General features: G+C 35.5%; 1 protein-coding gene across 1 annotated transcript in view; it reads left to right on the top strand.

Moving 5' to 3' along the window:
* Positions 1-22,479, top strand: part of RAB21 (RAB21, member RAS oncogene family) — a 40,325-nt gene extending 17,846 nt beyond the window's left edge. Inside the window, exons 4-7 of the mRNA XM_025476587.3 lie at positions 1,163-1,226; positions 8,005-8,059; positions 8,518-8,606; positions 19,016-22,479. Of these exons, the coding sequence (XP_025332372.1) occupies positions 1,163-1,226; positions 8,005-8,059; positions 8,518-8,606; positions 19,016-19,158 (351 nt within the window). The 3' untranslated portion in view covers positions 19,159-22,479. The remainder of the gene's footprint in view (positions 1-1,162; positions 1,227-8,004; positions 8,060-8,517; positions 8,607-19,015) is intronic.
* Positions 22,480-23,438: the final 959 nt, after the last annotated feature.

Below are 23,438 nucleotides of genomic sequence, written 5' to 3' on the forward strand. Positions count from 1 at the left end.
CATGTAAATGAAACAAAAAGATGGGGCTGTACTGAGAAAACTGTGGTTCAGTGCTCTGAGAGAGATAACCTTTGCTTTTACTAAGGTTTGGGGTTTATTAAACACAGTTCCTCTGCGTTCTTGCAGAGAACAGCAGTGTGGAACTGTTATATTTATATTGTAGGATCAGATTCTGGCAAGTGCTTACTTACCACATATTTAATGTAACTTTTGTAGTTTAAAGATGTGTATGTATTTTTTTTAGGAAGATGTAGAAGTTCTGTGTGATTTGATTACATGGAAATTAAATTCCATTACAAAAAAATGAAAGGAGGTATTCAAGTTTGTTCTTTATCCAATTTTATTGTAGTCAGTATATTTAAAATCATGAGTTCAAAAGATTATTTAATTTGAATGTACTCTCCAACTGTGCCTATTCCTGTGCTTCTTCCATAGTGAAGAATCTCTTTGTTACTGGAGTCTTTGTATACCAGTGGTTGGTTCTCCACCAGGGTGTGGCAATGTCTGGAGACATAACTTTGGTTATCCCAGCTGGAGGGTGGTTCTGATACTTAGTAGGTAGGAGGCCAGGGATGCTAATCATACATTGCACAAGACAGTTCCTCACAATAAAGAGTTAACCTGAGCCAAAATATCAGTAGTGTTGAAGTTGAACACACCTGTCCTACACTAAAGTATAAAAGTTTATTTTGGTACTCTTTTTGGTGCCCATATACGTTTTTTTCCTCCTTTTAAGTGTGTAACACAGAAGCTTCTATGCCCTCTAATTTGGAACCCATTGGAGTACAAAAGACTTTTAATTTAAAGATTGATGTTCTTAAGTCCAAAGTGACTCTACAAGCATTTGTTATCAGAGGCTGGAGTTGATATGCTTTTGCTCTAGCAAAATCTGTGAAACATTTATGAAAATTTAAAGTTAGTCGTGTTTTTGTCTATACCTCCATACAGATATAGAGAGAAATCATTCCATTGGACGTTTGTTATGTTGTGATTTGCAATATAGTTTGTCAATAAATGATCCTACAATTAATCATTTCTAGTAACAACTAAATATATGGGCTGTTAGACAAATCCTGTGGTGTTTTGACAATGTGGAGTTTGAGGTATTGTAATGGTAGTTGTAACAGGATTTATTTTAATATTTACTCTTTTGTATACACAGGTAAAAAACTGGGTCAAAGAATTACGGAAGATGTTGGGAAATGAAATCTGTTTATGTATAGTTGGTAAGCATCATCACTTTTTTTAAAAAGATGTCCTCTGTTTCAAAAAAAAAGTGCTCTGTTTCCTTAATGTTTTATTAGAGAATAGCAAATAAGTAATTCTCATTTTTAAAGTTACATGAGAAAGGAAGAAGAGTGATATTTTAATGTTTTAGAATAACTTACGATTTGTAAGTCCTCTTTCAGGAGATTCAAACTTCAGGGAAGACCTTGGGGAGCAAGTGGGAAACTAACCATGTAAAGTTTCAACTCCCAGCCTTGCTTCGATTTGCTCTTTAGGTTTTTTTTTTTTTTTTTTTTACCGTTAGATTTTCTTTAGGAAAAAAAATTTAGAAACTACTTTAAAATAAAAGTAACAACTAAGGCTACTGTTCTTGTTTTATACATTTAACTAATATACGTTTTTGACAAATTTGACTCCCAAGGTATGAGTAGTTCTTGATACGAAGGTAGAGGAATACTCTGACTGGGTAGAATGAAGGAGCTCTAGAACGCACTCTTGGACTTTTGGAATTTCTCTTTGGTTTCCTTTTCCTTTAGATGATTATTTCTGTGATAACTATTGAGCAGTGAAGTATACCAGACACTATGCTGTGTTCTTAGTAGACATCATCTCATGTAATCCTTATGTTTTTATGGAAAAATTCCTCTCTCCAGAGGAAGCTGTGTCCTGGAGGTATTTAGTAACTTGTACAGTATCAAGTAGCTGTCAGAGATGGGATACGAATTGAAGTCATTCTGACTCCTGTGCGTTGGTATTAATCCCTATGATGAATAGCCTCATGCTGTCGTCTTTCTTCTTTTCTGCATGATTGGTAGAGTAAAATGGCCTAGAAGAAACCAGGTCAGTTTTAATGGTCGATGTGGGCACATTTGACTTTTTAAAGAATTTTTATTTTATTTATTTTTTAAGATTTTATTTATTGAGATAGAGTGAGAGAGCGCTTGGGAGAGGGGCAAAGGGAGCCGGAGGAGCCGACTCCCTGCTGAGCAGAGAGCTCAGTGCAGGGCTCCATCTTAGAACTATGGGATCCTGACCTGAGCCAAAGACAGACGCTTAACCAACTGAGCCACCCAGGAGCCCCAAGGATTTTTTTTTTAAAACTAAAATTTACATTTCTTACATTGTATCATCATTAGATTGGTAAACTCCACAGTTCCACATCAGGGTGCATGTCTGGGCTTCAGGCCAAGGAAATGATCTGACCTCCTTTCAAGTCTAGAAGCTAGATGTTAGGTTAGATGGCAGGAGTATTTCAGAATGGAACCCTGTAGTAGTAGACCACATGGGAATTTAGGTCAAAGCGTTAGGTGGACTTTAGTCTGGTTTTGTCTGGTATCTGGGACTTAGTGGGAGTGGAAGTGGCCACAGTATGAATGACTAAAGATTTGATCATTTGGGATTCTGGTTATCTCTCAGAGGAGGGAAAGAAATGACTAACATATACTTAAGCCTCAAGAGTTTACTTCACCAAAGTTACAAAGTAACATTTTTCAAAAAATAGGTGGATGAAGGTTATGAGTAATTAATTTGAACTATATATTCTTCATGTTCGTATTATAAGAAGGTTTAGGAATATTGGATCTGGTAGCTTATTATCCCAAGTAGTGTCAGATAATCCTCATTTTAATGTTATATAATGTTTATTAATGATTGGTATAAAGCATAAAAAGCTCTCCTTTTCTGTTGGCAAGTGTGACATGGAATTTTAGTTGTAATTCATTGTTGAAAGAATTTTGAGAGCCTATTTATCACAAAAGGAAAATTTCACAAAGTTAATATATCTGTGTAACCAGTAACTTAGAGGTCTCACCTGTGATTCTTTTTCATCTCAGCACTTCTCCAGCTGCCTTCCCGTCACCATCACCCACCTCCAGACACTGTCTTGACTTTACTGCATGGACTAGTTTTGTAGAATTTTATATAAATGAAATTATATAGTATGAACTCTTGTATTTTTTTTTTTTTGCTTTAGATTATGTTTGCAGGATTCCTCTATGTTTTTGTTTTTAGTTATAGTTCATTTTATTTTCTTTGCTCTCTCGTACTTTTATAAATATTCCATAATTTATCCTTTTGTTATTGGTAGGCGTTACATTATTATTATTATTATTTTAAAGATTTTATTTATTGAGAGACACACAGAGAGAGGCAGAGACACAGGCAGAGGGAGAAGCAGGCTCCATGCAGGGAGCTCGATGTGGGACCCCGGGGTCACGCCCTGGGCTAAAGGCGGCGCTAAACCACTGAGCCGCTGGGGCTGTCCACATTATTTTTCCATATATTGATTTTCATTCCTTTTTTTTTTTTTAAGATTTTATTTATTTATTTATTTATTTATTCATTCATTCATTCATTCATTCATTTGAGACACAGAGGGTGAGGCAGAGAGATAGACTGAAGGAGAAGCAGGCTCCCCGCAGGAAGCCCGATGCAGAACTCGATCCCTGGACCAGGATCACACCCTGAGCCGAAGGCAAACACTCAACCGCTGAGCCACCCAGGCGTCCCTCATTCTATTTTTTATAGTAGTTCAGTGTTTATTTGTTCTTTATTGCTAAATTCAAAATAATAAAGCATCTTCCCAAGATTGTGATGAAAATTAAATAATGATTTGGAGATCACTTGGCATAGAGAAGTCATTTGACAAATATTTGTTCCTTTTCCTCTAAATAAGACAGCCCTTCAAACATTTGGACAGTTCACCTGAAGCCTATATTCTCTGGTCTTTGATTATTTTTCTTTTTATTTTATTTTATTTTATTTTTTTTTACTTATTTATGATAGTCACAGAGAGAGAGAGAGAGAGAGAGAGAGAGGCGCAGAGACACAGGCAGAGGGAGAAGCAGGCTCCATGCACCGGGAGCCCGACATGGGACTCGATCCCGGGTCTCCAGGATCGCGCCCTGGGCCAAAGGCAGGCGCTAAACCGCTGCGCCACCCAGGGATCCCCTGATTATTTTTCATTTGGTCTAATTTGTAGACATTCTTATCATCCTGATTATTTTTTCTTAGGTTTATTTCATTGTATAAGTATGTTTTCTACACTTGAACACTAGAATCCAAACATTGTTGAGTCAATGTATACTTAAGTGGCCCTCTCTTTTAAAAATTCTCCCATTATCATTCTACCAATGTTGCCCACAATTGCATATACTATTTAGCATCTCAATTCAGTGTCTCTTTTACATAGATTATGGTTAAGAGAAATCTGAATCACTTTTTTGTAAGTATTGCTCTTCTGTCAAGCTTTTTCCATCTTTTGCTTGTATAATTAAGTTATTTAAACCTAAGTGTAGGATTTCAACTTGTCATGTTTCTGAATCTTTTCATGTAACATGGTTCACTAGGTTTTTCACGTAAATTAAATACTTAACTTTCTAGATCCTTATGTAAACTACTTATAATGTGATAACCAGTAATGGAAAACCCCATACTTTGCTAGCAGAGATTTTTTTCCCTTTCAGTTTTTGTTACTCCATTGATTAGTACTTTTAGCTGTGGTTGCTCTACTTGATAACATTTTGCTTCTAGTCTGTCCTTAACATATGTATGTTTATTAAACAAAAAGTTACCATTTATTGAGTTCTAGTTACTGTTCTAAGAACTATACATTTATGCTTTCATTAAGTTTTCTGATAACACTACAGAAAGGTATTGATTGTTGCCATTTCCATTTCACACATGAAAAGTGGGCTGAGAGCTTGATACTTTCCAAAGTACATAGCTAGTTAGAGGTAGACCAGGGTTTTTAACTTTGGTTTATCTGCTATATCAAGCCTATATTCTTAACCAGGACTATATTGCTTACTGTGTTACCAGTATAAGAATAAGTGAATGACATAGATATGGTCCTTGTCTTCCCAGAGCTTATCTTGTAGAGAGAGGGAGAAAAACAAGCTATTATTGTATATTACAGTAAATGCTATGAAGGGGGAAATACAGAGTGCTGTGATAGCATTAAAGCAAACCTAACTAAATTTGGGGGTGGAGGGATGTTAAAGGAAGACTTTCTAGAGTGTCGGATTAACTAGATGAAGCCAGCAGGGTGATAGTAAAAAGTGTGTTGCCTATCATGGGCTTTAATTTTCTAATAACAGTAATAATTTTCCATTTGATCATTCACTCTGATGATATAGGTTATATTAACAACTCTTTATTGAGCATGTACTATATGCCAGGACTTGTACATAATATTTTCACATCAACCATGCTAAGTTTGTTAGCTACATTTGTATAAAGTGTACTAAGAGAGGGTTAGTAATTTTCCCCAAGTTATATAGTTATGAAATGATCCAGGACATAAAAAAACAAACAAGTTTTATCATGTTTAAAGCCTTTGAAAGCTTCTTTTGACTAGCCCATATACCATCCAATCTAAGCCAAATAGGGTTCTAGCCCTTTATTTCCATTAGGACATCAGTCCTTGGCAATGGGTATATTCCTTTCATGTTCTTAATTTAAATGTGTATTTATAAAGAAGATAAAGTTTTCACTGTTCTTAACAGGGCGGCTTTCCCCCCTTCCTCTCCAATAGCTTTAGTCCTTTTCCCCCCTAATCTTTATTCTACTGTACTTTGCTTGGCGGTAATCCTTGTTTTCAGATGTTTCAAGCCTATTAGTTCCCTATATAGATGCATAGTAGTATTGAGATAGATGAGTGTCAAAGCCTTAATCCTTTAGATGTCTTGCATTTAAAAAAAATTTAGGTTTTGAGTTTTGGAAAGCTATCAGTCACCAAAATAGTTTTTTGAGACTCTGCTATCCTTTTATTAACACTGATTATTGAAAGAAATAGCGGTTAACAAAACGTTTTTGTTTAAAAGAATAATTAGGTTATTAAAATAGGTACCTGTTTTAATGATGACTAAATTTATTAAAGTTAGGTCAGTTTAAAATATTTTTAGAGAAGAAAGCAGTATCTGAATAATTATCCTCAAATACTTGTTTGAGGCAGTACTTAAATTATCTTTCTCTGTCCTCATTTAAAAAAAAAAGTTGATAATTCTGGTAGAATTTGAAAGCAGAGGTATTAAAGATTGAGAAGAACAACATAGGGGTTTTAATTAATTGGAACAAGTCTCCTGTTTTACCTTTTTAGAGTGGGAGAATCTTGTGCCTCTGTTGTTGGAACCACCAGCCACTAGGTGGTGCTTTTTGCATTCTTCATAACATAAAACAACTTGTTTTTCTTCTGGTGACTATCAGGTATATTGGCTGTAGTATTTAGCAAATTTAAAATTTTATTGACAAATACAATGTAAGAAATCAGAACTAATATGTTCTTCTTGCTGAGCCAAATAGATAATTATTCAAAGAAGGAAGAGTTCATTACTGAATCTGTTGGTAATCATTGATAGTTACCTGCAACTGCCCATGATTGGGTGCTGGGGTTATTTGAGGCCCTGCATATACAGAACCTCTGGGCTTGCACTTCTCAGTTATAAGCATTGCATCTTTCTTTGGGTGCTTACTTCAGTCCTTATCTGAAATTGTCTTCTAGATTCTCTAAGGTTCCAAGAAAAGATGACCTTATTTACAAAGGTTTTCTCCCCCTGCCCCTTATAAGTTATAATAGAAGAAATGAAAATATTTATTTGAAATATCCTTCCTTAGGGCATTTCCCCCTTTTTTTCTGTTATTTCCATTACCTGTAGTATTCTATGTGTCCAGCCAACTCACCTTAACCTCTGCCTTGTATTTCATAAAGAATCTACATTTTGCAGTTTCTTCACTTTTATTCTGGTGGCTTTTCAGCATAATCTGTTTTATCCAATTGTTTAAGAAGAGTTAAGCTTAATTTTCATAATTTTAAATTTGCATGATGTGCATATATTAAGTTTTCTCGTGTTAAACAGTACAGGTTCCTCTCTTGGTACTGAAGTTCTTTAAAGGCCATATGTTTATTTTATTTTTTAAAGATTTTATTTATTCATGAGAGACACAAAGAGGCAGAGACATAAGCAGAGGGAGAAGCAGGCTCCATGTAGGGACCCTGATGTGGGACTCAATCCCAGGACTCCAAGATCACACCCTGAGCCAAAGGCAGATGCTCAACCACTGAGCCACCCAGGCGTCCCTAAAGGCCGTATGGTTTGCTTTTTTTCTTTTTTTTTTTTAAGATTTTATTTATTCATGAGAGACAGAGAGAGAGAGAGAGAGAGGCAGAGACACAGGCAGAGGGAGAAGCAGGCTCTTTGCAGGGAGCCCAACGTGGGACTCGATCCCAGGTCTCCAGGATCAGGCCCTGGGCTGAAGGTGGCGCTAAACCGCAGAGCCACCTGGGCTGCCCCAAGGCCATATGTTTAAATGCTTTCTTTAACTAGTTCATATCATTCAGGAAACCAAAATACTCTTATGGTCCAAGGGACTAGCCTAATCTATTTCATGAATAGTAAGATAGTCTTGCTTAATTATTGACTGGCTGTATGTTGATTTGGGACCATTTACATTTGGCTAAGAATCATAAGTTTATTTTCCTAGGTTCTCCATTTTATCATAAATCCAAGAATAGTACCCATCTCTTTGGAAAAGTTATTTTCTCTGACAGAGGCTTCAGCTTCATTGAGCCATCTGAGGGAGGCTGAAGCATTTACCTTGAGAGTCATGACCAACCCTTCTATTACAGGGTTTTACCTTATAGTTTTAGGACATGTAGAAGTCTAATGGGGATTTGTATTTTTCCAGGTCATTAAAATGACATTTGTGAATTTAGAATTGGCTTAGTTTTGTTACAAAAAAAATCAATATTAAGATTTGGCATTTTTACTTTCAAACTAGGTAATAAAATAGACTTGGAGAAGGAGAGACATGTTTCCATTCAAGAAGCAGAATCGTAAGTGTTCTCCCTTTCCCTCCCTCTAGTCATTCTTTCTCTTTGCACAGTGTGCTTTACTATTTAGGTATTATTCAAACCTCTTAATATAATATGAGCTATTGGATTCGGTGAAGCAAATTTACATTGGTAATTTCTGGACCTTTGACAACATTTAAAAATATTCCATTCTCACTTTCTTTTTGATTTTAGTAAAAAATGTAAAAAGTGATGCAAAAGAAAACTATCATAATCAAATAGTCACAAAAACTTTTAAAGTGTTTGGGTTCCAAATTAAAAATTTCAAGTGTTGTAATCCTTATGTTCTTATGTAAAATTTGGTTCACTGTATCTTAATTTCACTAAATATGGATTAATTAGTAAAAGTCACCAAAATCGCTACTTAAAAAATTCAAATAGTTATGACAAAAATATGAAAATTTTTTGTATCAATCACTGGTGTTACTTTTTTTTTTAAGGTATGCAGAATCTGTGGGAGCAAAGCATTATCATACTTCAGCCAAACAGAACAAAGGAATTGAAGAACTCTTTCTTGACCTTTGTAAAAGTAGGTATACTCAGATTTTACATATTTAGAAAATAGCTCTTTTAAAAATATCAGTAATATTTTTAAGTGATATTTTGTAGTCTCAGTGATACATTGATGATTTGTCACATCTACCAGTATTATTGTTTAATATTTTTTCTTAAACTCGTTTTTTAAAGCTTAAATACCTACTTTAACTCTGTTTCAAGCAGTAGTTAATGGATATGAAATTGTGAAATCATTGGATAGGGTATGTGCTAAATACACATTAAAATTAAATGCATAACTATCAAAAATAAAAATAGAATACAAAAACTTAAGAGACGTAGCAACTTGCTGCAGTGGAGGTTATTTCGATCCTGATTTGAGAAAGTAGTGAACAAGAACATTTGTCAGACAGTGGGGACTATATGAATACTCACTGGTATATACCATTTGATGGTATTAAGAAGTTATTGAGGGGTACCTGGACCCTAATTTCAGTCAGTAAAGCATGTGACTTGATCTCTGGGTCATGAGTTCAAGCCCCACATTGAGCATAGAGCTTACTTTCAGAAGATAAATAAAAACAGTGGAGCGAATATATTAAAAAGTTACTGAGGTTCTGGTTCAAATGGTCACATCAGAAGATCTTCAACTTCTCCCGTGGACACACTTGAGTCTAAAGCTACATATGGAAGAACTTCCTCTTTAAAAAACCTGAAGGTTGGCTGAATGACAACTATATATTGGACAAACAAGAAGAAAACTACATCAAGGAGATGGAAGAGGCTGTAGCACAATCTTGCCATAAGCCCCATCCTTGGTGTGGTGACCCACAACCAGAAGAGAACTCAAAACCCATAGCTTCTTCCTAAGGAGTAAAGAATTTGAACCTCACAATGGGCATCACTAACTTTTAAGGTGTAAATGAGAGATGATTCGCCCATCTAACTTTGAAAACTAGTGTGGCTCACATCCCAAGACCTACAAGACTGAAGCAGTCTGAAAAACTGCTCTTAAGGGCTTGCATGGAGACTTATTTGCCCCAGGTCCCAGCTCAGAGGCAGCTGATCACACCAAATGAGGGAGGCTCACCTGCTTATATTAAAGGCATCACACATCTAGAAGCCTGCTAGTGGAATACTATTTTAGGATGGAGATTGGCAGGCACCATCTTCCTGGTCTCCCTTTGCTATATTTCTCCTTTGCTGTGTTCCGGAGCACCTGTATCCCCCTGGAGAGGAGCTTTTATACACATTTGGCGCCCCAGTTTTTGCAGCTGCCATGTAGGAAACACATCTTGATATTTGACCTGTAGGCCACGGGAGTTTGTATTCTTGGTCCTATTGGATTATTATATATGATGTTACTCAAAAAGGAGCTCATACGCCTGTCTGGCACTCCTGATTCTTGTGACTGCTACCAGAGGGCATCTCTACATTACCTGGCTCTGGTGGCCAGTGGGGCCTTATGTTCATGGGTCCCATGGGACTGTAACCAACAGAGAAAGAGTTCTTAACTACTATCCATAGGGCACAGCATGAAGGAAGAGACCCACAAGCTCAATTTTTCTGTGATGGACACTTGTTAGCTAATCATCATGACTATGGCCTGAGGGACAAGTTTCAGGTTTGGAACACATTTAGTGGCCTCTAGAGCTGCTTTCAAGGACCATAGGCTCTGGGCACCGTCTTGGTGCTCTTCTACCTTATTCTAGCTTGCTTGTATCATAGGAAAGAGCTTATACATTTGTCTGGAGCCTTAATTTTTGTGACTGCTGTCCAGGGGCACCTCCAGATCACCTGGTCTTGGTGGCCAGTGGGGCTTATGATTGCAGTCCCATAGGACCATATATTTGCATGCTTTTGAGTATTTTTTTGTTTAAGAGTTTGAGAGAGAAAGCACAAGTGGGGAGAGGGACTGAGAGAGAGAAGAATGAGAATCCCAGACTGCACTGAGCATGGAGCCCTACACAGGGCTGGATCCCATAACCCTGAGATGATGACCTGAGCTGAAACGCAGAGTCAGAGGCTCAACTCAACTGAGCCACCCAGACACCCTTATTTTTGCGTACTTTTGAAAGCTGATGCCTAAAGATCGGGCTTCCAGTCACCCTGAATCTAGGTGCTGAGATTCTCCCCTTTGGGACATTGATAGGTCTTGGGACATCCTCAACTACTTGGAGCTATTAAAAATATAATAGGCTGCTTGGACAAGCAGCTTGTTCCATTTACTCTATAGAAAGCAACATGGAGAGTCACACAAAAAGAAGAAATGGGAGTATGTTCCAAATGAAAGAACAAGATAAAAACCTCAGGAAAAACCTTAATTAAAACAGAGATAAGTAATTTACCTGAAATAGTTCAAGGTAATGGTTATAAAAATGATCACTGAAATGGGGAGAAGAATGGATGAACATAGTGAGAACTTCAACAGATGGAAAATAGAAGAAAGTACCAAAAAGAAGTCACAGAGCTGAAGAATACAATAACTGAATGGAAAAATTCACTAGAGGTGTCGAACATCAGATTAGATGAATCAGAAGAAACGATCAGTCATCTGAAAGACAAGGCAGTGCCACTCACCCAATCAGAGCATAAAAAGAAAAGGGTAAGGAAAAAAATGTAAGAAGTGAAGATAGCTTAAGGGTCTTAACAGGACAACATTAAACAGTCTAATATTTGCATCCTGGGGATCCCAGGAAAAGAGATAAAGAGGCAGAAATCTTATTTGAAAAAATAGTGGCTAAAAACTTTCCCAGCCTGGGTAAGGAAACAGACATCCAAGTCTAGGAAGCCGAGAGTTCCAAATAAGAGGAACCTAAAGAGATCCACACCAAAGATACATTTGTAATTAAAATGTCAAAAATAAAGAAGATAAGGAGATAATATTAAAAGCAGAGGAGGAAAACTTGTTACATACAAGGGAAACCCCTATAAGATTATCAGCAGATCTTTCAGCAGTAGTTTTGCAGGCCAGAGCGAATGGCATGATATATTCAAAGAAAAAAAATTTGAAACCAAGAATTCTCTACCTGCCAAAATTATCATTCAAAAGGGAAGGAAAAATAATTTTCCAGACAGGCAAAAGCTTGCCTTAAAGATCTGTTAGAGAGACTTCTTTTACCTTAAAAGAAAGGGTGCTAATTAGTAACGAGAGCACACATGAGAGAAATCTCGCTGGAAAGTAAATATCTAGTAAAGGTGGGATATTAATTGATTGTAAAGCTAGTATGAAAGTTAGAAGACAAAAGTAGTAAAAATAACCATATTTACAGTAATTAATTGAGGGATACATAAGATGAAATGATGTAAAATGTATCAAAAACATAAAACATTGGTTAGGGGAGTAATAATGTTAAGTGGGATCAACTTAAAATTGATTGGTATAAGTTGTTTTATGTAAGCCTCATTGTAACTACAAAGCAAAAACCGTACAAAAGATAAAAAGAATAGAAGCATACCACTGAAGTAGGTCATCATCAAAGGAAGAGAGAGCAAGAGAAGAAGAAAGAAAAAGGAATTATAAAAATTGCTAGAATACAAAATGGCAGTAAACACATACCTATAATTACTTTAAATATAAATGGACTAAATTCTCCAGTCCAAAGACAGAGTGACTGAATGGATAAAAAAAACCAAGACCTATCTATATGCTGCCTTATAAGAGACTCAGGTTAGATATAAGGACACACAGAGACCGAAAGTGAAGGGATGGAAGAAGATGTTCCATGCAAATGGAAACCAGAAGACAGTTGGAGTAGCTATTATTACATCAGACAAAATAGACTTTAAAACAAAGACTGTAATGAGAGACAAAGAACTACATTACATAATGATAAAGGAGTCAAGCCAACAAGAAGATACATTTGTAATACTTGTGTACCCAACACAGGAGAACCTATATATATGAAGCAAATACTAACCAACCTAAGGGAAGAAATAGCAATACAAATAATGAGAGGGGGACTTTAGTACCCTACTTACATCAGTGAATTATGCTGACAGAAAAGCAGTAAGGAAACACTGGCCTGAAATGACATGTTAAATCTGATGGACTTAACAGATAGTTACAGAACTTCGATCCAAAAACAATGGAATACACATTTTTCTCAAGTGCACAATGGAACATCTTATCAGTTGTATGTTAAGCCATAAAACAAGTCTTAATAAATTCAAGAGAATTAAAATCATATCAAGCATCTTTTCCAAATACAATGGCATAAAGCTAGAAATTAATTACACAAAGAACACTGAAAATTTCATGAATATGTGGAGATGAAAAAACATTCTACTGAATAACCAGCAAGTCGAAGAAGAAATCAAAAGAGAAATTAAAACATACCTTGAGATGAACAAAAATATAAGCATAACATACCAACGTTTATGGGATGCAGCAAAAGCTGTATTGAGAGAGAATTTCAGGGGTACCTGGCTGGCTTAGGTAGTAGTGTGTGAAACTCTTGATCTCAGGATTGTGAGTTCAAGCCCTATGTTGGGTATAGAGATTACTTAATAAAATCTTTTTTTAAAAAATGAGGGAAGTTCATAGTGATACCTAACTCAAGAATTAAAAAAGGTCTCAAATGGGGCACCTGCATGGCACAGTTGAAAGAGCATGTGACTCTTGATCTCTGAGTCATGAAGTCAAGTCCCATGTTGAGTGTAGAGATTACTAAAAAAAAAAAGTAAATAAAACTTTAAAAAAAGTCTCAAACAACATAACTTTATTATACCTCAAGGAATGAGAAAAAGAACAAAATTAGAATAAGGGAACAACAAGGATCAGAGCAGAAATAAATGAAATAGATACCAAAAGAGTATTAGAAAAGATCGATGAAACTAGCTGGTTCTTTAAGAAGATAAAATTGAAAAAAACTTAGGTAGCCTTACCAAGAAAAAGGGAGGATTCAAAATCAGAAATGAAAGCAAAGACTTTACAACTGGTAACACAGAAATACATAGGATCATAAGATACTGCTGTGAACAATTATATACTAATAAATTGGACACCCTAGAAGAAATGGATAAATACTAATATTGAATCATAATGAAACATAAAATCTGAACAGACTGATTACTAGAAAGGTGATTGTATCAGTAATGCAAAACTTCCCAACAAACAGAAATCCAGGATCAGATGGCTTCATGGTGAATTCTGCTGAACACTCAAAGAAGAATTAATACCAGTCCTTCTCAAATTCTTACAAAGTAGAAGAAGGAACTCTTCCAAATTTATTTTACAAGACTAGCATTACCCTGGTACTAGTGCCAGACAAGGACACTACAAGAAAAGTAAAGATAGACCAGTATCCTTGATGAACATAGATGCAAAAATCCTCAACAAAATATTAGCAAACTGAATTCAACAATATATCAAAAAGACCACATACACCATGATGAAATGGGATTTATCCCAGGGATGCAAGGATAGTTCAACATCTACAACTTCATCATTGTGATATATACCATATTAACAAAATGATTTATACCATATAAAATCATATGATCATCTCAATAGATGCAGAAAAAGCATTTGACAAAATTCAACATGCATTTATGATAAAAACGAAGTGGATATAGAGGGAATATACCTCAACATAAAGGTTATATGCAAAGAGCTCAGAGCTAGCATCATACTCTGTGGAGAAAAGCTGGAGGCTTTTCCTTTAAGACCAGGAATAAGACAAGGAGGCTCACTTTCACCACTTTAATTCTGCTTAACATAGTATTGGAAGTCCCTAGTCAGAGCAATTAGGCAAGGAAAACAAAAAGACACACAGATTGGAAAGGAAAGAAGTAAAACTGTTAGTACTTACAGATGATGTTATATGTCAAAATCCTAAAGAAAATCCTAAACACTACCATCAAGAAACTGTTAGAACTAATAAATAAATTTGGTTCATTGAAGGATACAAGAAATCAACATGTAGAAACTTCACAGAAAGAGAACACACAATCCTAAAATTTGTATAGAACCGTAAAAGACCCTGAATAGCCAAAGCAATCTTGAGATGAACAAAGCTAACAGCATCATGCTCCCTGATTTCAAACTGTATTATAGAGCTATAGTAAAACAGTGTGGTATTGACATAAAAACAGACACACAGATCAGTGGAACAGAATACAGAGCCCAGAAATAAACCCATGCGTATACAGTCAGTTAACTTATGACAAAGAAGCCAAGAGTATACAACGGGGAAAGGATAGTCTCTTCAATAAATGATGTTGGGGAAATTGGACAGCCACATGCAAAAGAATGAACCTGGACCACTATCTTACACCATACACAAAAATTAAATGGATTGAAAACTTGAACCTGAAACCCCTAGAAGAAAACACAGGTAGTAAGCTCCTTGACATAGGTCTTAGCAAGGACTTTTTAAATCTGACAGCAAAAGCAAAAGCAACAAAAGCAAAAATAAACAAGTGAACTATATCAAACTAAAAAGTTTCTGTCCAGCAAAGGAAACCATCAATAAAATGAAAAGGCATCTTACTGAATGGGAGAAAATATTTGCAAATCATGTGTCTGTAAGGGGCTAATATCCAAAATCTATAAAGAACTCCTACAACGAAAAAAAAAAAAAAAAAAAAACTCCTACAACATAATGGGAAAAAACCCCACCGACAATCTAATTAAAAAATTGGTCAAATCTCTCTCTGTGTGTGTGTGTGTGTGACTATCATAAATAAATAAAAATCAAAAAAAAAAAAAAAAGGGATCCCTGGGTGGTGCAGCGGTTTGGCACCTGCCTTTGGCGCAGGGTGCGATCCTGGAGACCTGGGATCGAATCCCACGTCGGGCTCCCGGTGCATGGAGCCTGCTTCTCCCTCTGCCTATGTCTTTGCCTCTCTCTCTCTCTCTCTCTGACTATCATAAATAAATAAAAATGTTTAAAAAATTGGTCAAAGATCATCAGTAGGAACATGAAAAGAGGTTCTGCATCATTAATTATCAGGGAAATGCAAATCAAAACTACAGTGAAATAAGATAGTACTTCATGTCTGTTAGAATGGCTTGTATCAAAAAAGGCAAGAAACAACAAGTGTTGGTGAGGATGTGAAGAAAAGGGAACCCTTGTGCACTGTTGGTAGGAATGTAAATTTGTTTGGCCACTATGGAAAACAGTACAGAGGGAGGGTCTTCAAAAAATTTAAAATGGAACCGCAATATGATTCAGCAGTTCTACTTCTGGATATTTAGCCAAAGAAAACAGAAACACTAATTTGGAAAGTTAAACCTTACTCACTGCAGCATTATTTACAATAGCCAAGCTATGGAAACAACCTAAGTTTCCATCAATGGGTGAATGAATAAAGAAAATGTGGTGTATTATATACACAGCAGAATATTATTCAGCTGTAAAAAAGAATGAAATCTTGTCATTTCTGACAACATGGATGGACCTTAAGAGTATTATCCTAAATGAAATAGGTCAGAAAAAGATAAATAACATATGATTCTTCTTACTTGTGGAATCTAAAAATGAATAAATACAACCAATCTAATAGATACAGAGAACACATTGGTGGTTGCCAGAAGCAGTGATTTGGGGGGTGGGAGAAATGGGTGAAGTGTTTTGTTTGCTTTTAGTTTAAATAAATTGAATTATTTATTTTAAAGGTTATTGTAAAATTTCTAAGGTATTACGGTGTTGTGGTTATACTTTTTTTTAAAGTTCTTTTTTTTTAAAGTCTTTATATTTTAGAGATCATATTAAAATAATATATGAATAAAATTATGTGTCTAAAATCTGATTCCAAAAAAAAATAAAATAAAATCTGATTCCAAATAATAGCAGAGGAGTGCCTAGGTGGCACAGTTGGTTAAGTGTCTGTCTTTGGCTCAGGTCATGATCCCAAGGTCAGGGGATCAAATCCCACATCGGGTTCTCCATAGCAGAGAATTTACTTCTCCCTCTCCCTCTACCCTTCCTCCTTGCTCATGCTCTCTCTCAAATAAATAAATAAAATCTTAAAAAACAAAAACAGGGATCCCTGGGTGGCGCAGCGGTTTGGCGCCTGACTTTGGCCCAGGGCGCGATCCTGGAGACCCGGGATCGAATCCCACATCGGGCTCCCGGTGCATGGAGCCTGCTTCTCCCTCTGCCTGTGTCTCTGCCTCTCTCTCTCTCTGTGACTATCATGAATAAATAAACAAAATCTTTAAAAAAAAAAAAAAAAAAGATACCAAAATAATGGTAAAGATGCTTGCTTAGTATAGATGGAATTGTGTGATGGACATAATGCATTTTCATTATGCTATTTTTTCTACTTTTATATGTATTTGAAGTTTTTCATATTAGAAAGTTTTCTAAAAGAGTTAATCACCAATAGAATATATACCATACTTAGGAAAACCCTAGTTTATGGAACAAGAAATAGGTTATTCTATATAGAATAATAGAAATGATTTTGTCAAATTATATCTTTTTTATTAAAAAAAAGATTTATTTATTTATTTATTTATTTATTTATTTATTTATTTATTTATTTATTTATTGAGAGACACACAGAGAGAGGCAGAGACACAGGCAGAGAGAGAAGCAGGCTCCATGCAGGGAACCTGACATGGGACTCGGTCCTGGGTCTCCAGGATCAGGCCCTGGGCCGAAGGTGGTGCTAAACCACTGAGCCCCCCGGGCTGCCCAAATTATATTTCTTGAATTTATGGACCTCACACTCTTCTGAGAATTTGATTAAAAGTGTGGTTTTTGTTTCTAGGAAAATTTACATATACATAAACTCCAGAATTTCAGTTTGACCTGAAGGTCATTCATAATTTTTATAGACCTTTACTTCTCTAAGTGAGGTCTCCTGATCAGCAGCGGCAGCATCACTTGAGAATATGTTAGAAATGCAGATTCTTGAGCCCTACCCAAACCAACTGAATCAGAACTTCTGGAGGTGGTGCCTAGACTCTGTTTTAACAATCCTTCCATAAGATTGTGGTGCACACTGAAATTTGAGAAGTTATTTCTATTTTCGCTGCTTGTACATTCCTATAAATCATTTGGAGATCTTGTTAAAATGCATATTTGATAGAATGGGTCTGGTGCGAGCCTAAGCTTTTCATTTCTAACAGGCACCCACATGGTCATGATGCTGGTCCTCAGACTGTACTTTGAGTACCAAGGTTCTAGATCCATAGCTTAGAAATGTTACAAATCTCAGGACGCCTGGGTGGCTCAGCAGTTGAGCATCTGCCTTAGGCTCAGGATGTGATCCTGGAGTCCCGGGATCGAGTCCCACGTCGGGCTCCCTGCGTGGAGCCTGCTTCTCCCTCTGCTTGTGTCTCTGCCTCTCTGTCTTCTCATGAATAAATAAATAAAATCTTTTTTTAAAAAATAAGAAATGTTATAAACCTCATGTAATTTTTTTAAGATTTTAAAAAATTTATTTGAGATAGAACATTATGAATGTGTGAGCAGGGGGAGGGGCCAAGGGAGAGAGAGAGAATCCCAAGTAGACTCTGCACTGAGTGTGGAGCCCAACACAGGGTTCAGTCTCACAACCCTGAGATCATGACTGGAGCCAAAATGAAGAGTTGAACACTTAACTGACTGAGCCACCTAGGCACCCCTAAATCTCCTTCCTATCTTTATAGACAAAAATTTGAATATTTCCCATGTTTATTTAAAAATCATAAAACATATACACATACTAATATGTTTTGTACATTTTTATAAAACATAAATTTTGAAAGGTGAGGAATAATAAAAATAAATTAGAATTTGTGGGTGTTTTCCAATTTCATCTTACTGGATTTTTGTGTATACCTCAATTTGAAAACATTGTTCAAGAACAGTCTCTGGACCCAAGTTTGAGAACTGTTCTAAAGACTCCTTCTTTTCTTTCGTCGTCTTTTCAGATACGTATTTTGTGGATATTTACTTCTAATCTGTGTCTTATATTTTAATTTTTTAACTGTGTCTTTCAGAGCAGAAGTTCTAAATTTTATTTTATTTTATAAATAAATCTTTAAGTCAAATAGTCTGAGTCCTCCAGCTTCGTTCTTCCCCCCTCATCTTAAACTGTTTCATTCTTTCAAATATTATTTGCTTAAAATATTACACTACTAGTTGAAGAATAACTATTGTTCCCTAAATATTAGCTGCACTTGGAATAATTTGAACTTTGGCATGTTGCTAAGTATATGTAGAAAATCTTAAGGACTATACTTGTATATAGTCATTTGTTCAAGGCAAAAACTTTGTTTTCTCGATCAATGTCCCTGTAGCTATTATACAACTGGACAAATACAGTCGCTATTAATAATTTATAATTTGCAGGAAAAGCTATTTAGTGAGCTAACAAAATGTTTATTATATTTAGTTTCCTTGTTGGTTGAAGTCAGACATGGCTATCATGGTGGTATACAGAAATCATAGAAAGAAAAAACTCGTAGATTGTGGTCCTAAATAATTTGTTTCCTCCCTCTCTTAGGGATGATAGAAACAGCACAAGTGGATGAGCGAGCAAAAGGCAATGGCTCTAGTCAACCAGGAGCTGCAAGGCGAGGTGTACAAATTATTGATGATGAACCTCAAGCCCAGAGCAGTGGTGGAGGGTGCTGTTCTTCTGGATAACTGTTCACACTTAAGAAATTAAACAAACTGTGGATCATTGCCCTCAACATGAAGACTGCCATATTCCAAGTCACATTATTTTACCAATGGAATTATAGAATAACAGTATTTTAAATTACGTTTATAACACTGCAGAGACCTTAAGTGCTAAACTTAGTGGAGTTTGTGACCAGAGAATTGGCATTTTTCTACAAATGTTAACAAAGCAATTACCAATGGCCTTTTTACATATTTTTTTCTTTAATAAGGAATAATATGCATGTAGAAAAAGACCTACTTAAAGGCTTCATTTATATTCTTTTAAATCAAATCTTTATTTAATAACTTATATATGTTGTTGGAATGGTATACATTTTTGCAGCCCTTTGTATTTTGTGGTAGTTTGAATTGTATCACTTCTAAATGGCAAACTGTTTTTTTGTTTTCTTTTTTTTTTTTTTTTTTAATTAGCAGATACCTGAAGTACTATTTTTGCAGGGTTTGCACAGGCCCCTTAACTGTCTACTACTTTGATATAATCTATATACGACCTGTATGCTGAGCTGGTAAAACATTGTAAAATTACATATTAAATACTTTATCTGCTTTTACAAGCGCAAGGTGCAAAAATATATACGATAGTCTCATTGATGACTGTAAAGTGAATTAACATTTGGTGATAATGCCTAAGCTTTTTGACTCTGACATAAAGATCATAGCTCCCCTTCACTTTTGTCTTAACTTGAAAGTGGCGTGTTTAAATTTTCACATATACTTTACTTGAATTATTGCTGTTGTCATATTTTTTTTTTGCCTCTTGTAAGTCTTTTGATGATTGAACAACAGCATTTGCCTTTTGGTTTGTTGGGGTTTTTTTTGTTTTGTTTTTTGTTCTGGGGGGGATTTTTTTGGTTAAAAGAGATGAATTCTGCTGATTTTGCTTTAGAGTGGTTACCTTAGAAGTATTTGAGTGGAGCATGCTGAGTTTCACTTCTGCAATGGCTTTAGTTTTCTCTTAGACTTTATGAGAGATGGGTTCACTGGTGTGAGAAGAAAGGAAGAGGTCACAGTGAGTTGCCACTCGCCAAGATTCATTCATACAGCATGTTAGTGGGTAGTTTATTCTCCTGGGGCAGCACTTTTAAATCCTCTGTGAGCAAATTGTATTTGTTCATTGCTTGCCAGAGATGAACACAGAAAAGTTTGTTCCATTTAATAAGAGCTGTCATTCTGAGTTTCTGTGAAGGGAAACATTTCATGTAATGCGGTTATAGCGAACACTGGAAAGATTTATTATAAAATTATATTCTTGTATACTTTGTAAATTAGTCTCATTAGGTTTTTTTTTTTTTCCTTAAGCATAGGACTGAACTTAAATTTGTTAATTTTAATAGAATCAGACACTGCTCATAGAAGGATCACAAATTATGGAGATTAACATATATTGTTCTTGTTCTAATATATATATTTTTCCATTTCTGTCATGCTTGGAAAACTAGTAAATGTTATGTCTAAGATAAGATGGAATGGTCCCTGGATTTACTTCTTAAAAGAAGCAGTGGTATGCAATAAAGTTGTTAGCATGAGCAATTAAGACGATATAAAGAAGTTACAGTTACTAAAGAAGTACTGCCATATTTTTAAATTCATAGCTTAAACTTTCCCAAATGGGTTTAAAGTTGGATTGACAGCTTGATATTAGAATTTTGACTTAGTATTAAGTGTTCTGTGAGCCCTCACTTCACCTTCTTTAGTTACTCTCCTTGCCAGTCTCAACACACTGATCTCTGTTGTGTGTGTTTGGGGAGGGTGGGGCGGTAAGAGTCAGGGAGATAAGCTAAAATTGTTTTTTTTTATCAGATGATTGTACTCTGTATAATATCTCCGTTTCCTGTGAAGTTTGTGTTTATGCAGGGCAGCAGGGGAGACGAGGGGAATCATGAGTACAAATACAGGAAAAATTGTTTTTGTGCAGCGCCCCCACCTCCCCCCGGCTGGTTCTTCCACAGATTGCAAAGAAAGCCTTGCCATTTTTATGATTATACATGTAGATGGAAAACAAGCTCTTCTTAGGAGTGAAATGTTTTTTAAACTAATTAGAGATGAATATGAGATTTTTTTCCAAAAAGTCGTCATAAGGCCTGATAATTGGCGAGTTGTACTCTAGGTTTTTGACGCTTCTATTAATGATAAATTAAGTCCAGATAGGAACCTCTGCTCCAGAGTTGCCAGATAATCATTGATGGGGTACAACCACTCTCCGTATTTTTTTTTCTTTGCTCTCCCTTGGTTTCTGTGTATCTTTCTAAACCTCAAGCATTTCTTCTTATTTTGATCTGTAATTTAAGCTGACTCAATAGCACCAATAAATAATATGAAATATGTGTCCTTGCTCTGAAGTGTGAGAGGTCTTTAGGTAGGAATAGGATAAAAGAGGACCAGGCAGTTGCAGTATGCACATAAAGGAGAGATAAAGAGATGATAAACTAAGGCTGAGGAAATTGCTCTGATACTTTCTTCACCTCTAACATATCTTTTGTGTTCCTGCCCTTATACATTGTGCTATTAGGAAGAAGACACATGTTACTGTATTGTGTATTAAAAGTAGTAGGTAGGTAGAACCAATATATTTTTCAACTAAGTAAGTGTATACACTTAGTATATATAATTAAAAATTGGTATAAGATAGTCATTAAAAATACCTGCATATTATGTTAAAAGTATACAATCATTGTTTCTGTAATGATGATGGGTATTCAGATTCTTATTTTGCTTTGTGATTATAGAGGAAAATACTGTTTTTAAAAATGTATATTGCAGCAGTTTTGGGGTAAACAGCAATCTGAAAAAAAAGCATCACGTTATTGTATGAAATATGAGTGTTCGAATTTGTTTTGTTCTGGGGATATCTCCTGAAAGTACCCTAAAGTTATGGATGTTACAGCTAAATTTAAGTCTTTTTTTTTTTTAAAATATTAGCCATGTTATTAGTGATTGCTTTTTATTTGGCATTAAAGTGAAAAAGAAGAGTGATACAGGTTTTCAGTAAGAAAAGATAAAATTTGGGAAATATGAAAGGAGGGTAGTGAGGAGAATGAAGTCAGGTAGATCTGAAACTCTACAACCTGATATTTTTATAATCGTTTTGAAAATACATTATCAAGTCGTTTCTAAATAAGGCAAGTTACACATTGTGCCAAGTACTTAGAACATATAAAAAAATGAATTGTGATACTATGTCTTTTAATATATAATTTGCAATTTTCTATATTAAAATGCTACAAGGAGTCTATGTCATTGATGTTATCTCCAAATAATAGAATTTATCCTTATTACCACTTATATTATCTCCAGAAGTGGTTTGATCTGTGCCTTTAACGTTTGAAATTCGTCTTTTGACTTCTGTTTACCATTAACAGTTTTCTTTATAGATGCAGTGAGTCAGAGAGGGAGTGCTGTGCCACATACTCCGTAACCATGGAAGATGTTGAGCTCTTCTAGAAAAGGGTGTAGATGGTTGCAACCAGCAAAGATACAGAGACTTAAGTAGATTTTCTTTCTTTTCTAAATCACAAAATGTGTTACCTAGATTTTAATAACTAAAAGCTGGGCTTCATTGAATACATGCATTTACTTGATTTCATTATAGGCATTGGTTCTAGTTCTTTGCTGTTCTGTAATTTTCAGTTGACAAAAAAAAATAATATATTTGGTTTTGTGGACCAAAATTCATGTTATACATATGTCTGACTTGGATGGCTTGTCCCTTTTCAAAGAAAACAAATTAATCAGAATTCTGAGGAAATTTTCCTAAATGCCAGTATTCTAGTATTATTAATCATAAGAAATGAAAAAAAACTTAGAAATACTCCTGAGAGTTTCCAATTTCAAGCAACAATGTTTTGCTTCTAAACAAATATCACTTTAATTTGATAGACTTTTAGCACTGCTTGTGCTCTCTGGGATTTATATATCATCTCTCTTCTGACACCTGTGTGTGCTTTTAAATGTTAACTTTGCTACTACAACTTTTTCTCTGCAGTAGATAAATGAACATGGCAAGTTGACGCTACATGACATACCCGGTAAGAATCTTGCTCTTAAAGCATCTTGTCCTCTTAAGAGGCCGGTTCCTATTTCCAAATGCATCACATTAAAGCCAAAAGATGAATCTGCCTACCTTTATTTCCATCGTATCAGCTCTCACCTTGATTTTGATACTTCCTGACAACCGTATCATCTCTTCATTATCAAATACTCAAGAAAAAGCTAATAGGACTTGTTAAATTTGATCTTGTGTA

Source organism: Canis lupus, chromosome 10 (assembly GCF_003254725.2).
Source record: "Canis lupus dingo isolate Sandy chromosome 10, ASM325472v2, whole genome shotgun sequence".
Classification (NCBI taxonomy): domain Eukaryota; kingdom Metazoa; phylum Chordata; class Mammalia; order Carnivora; family Canidae; genus Canis; species Canis lupus.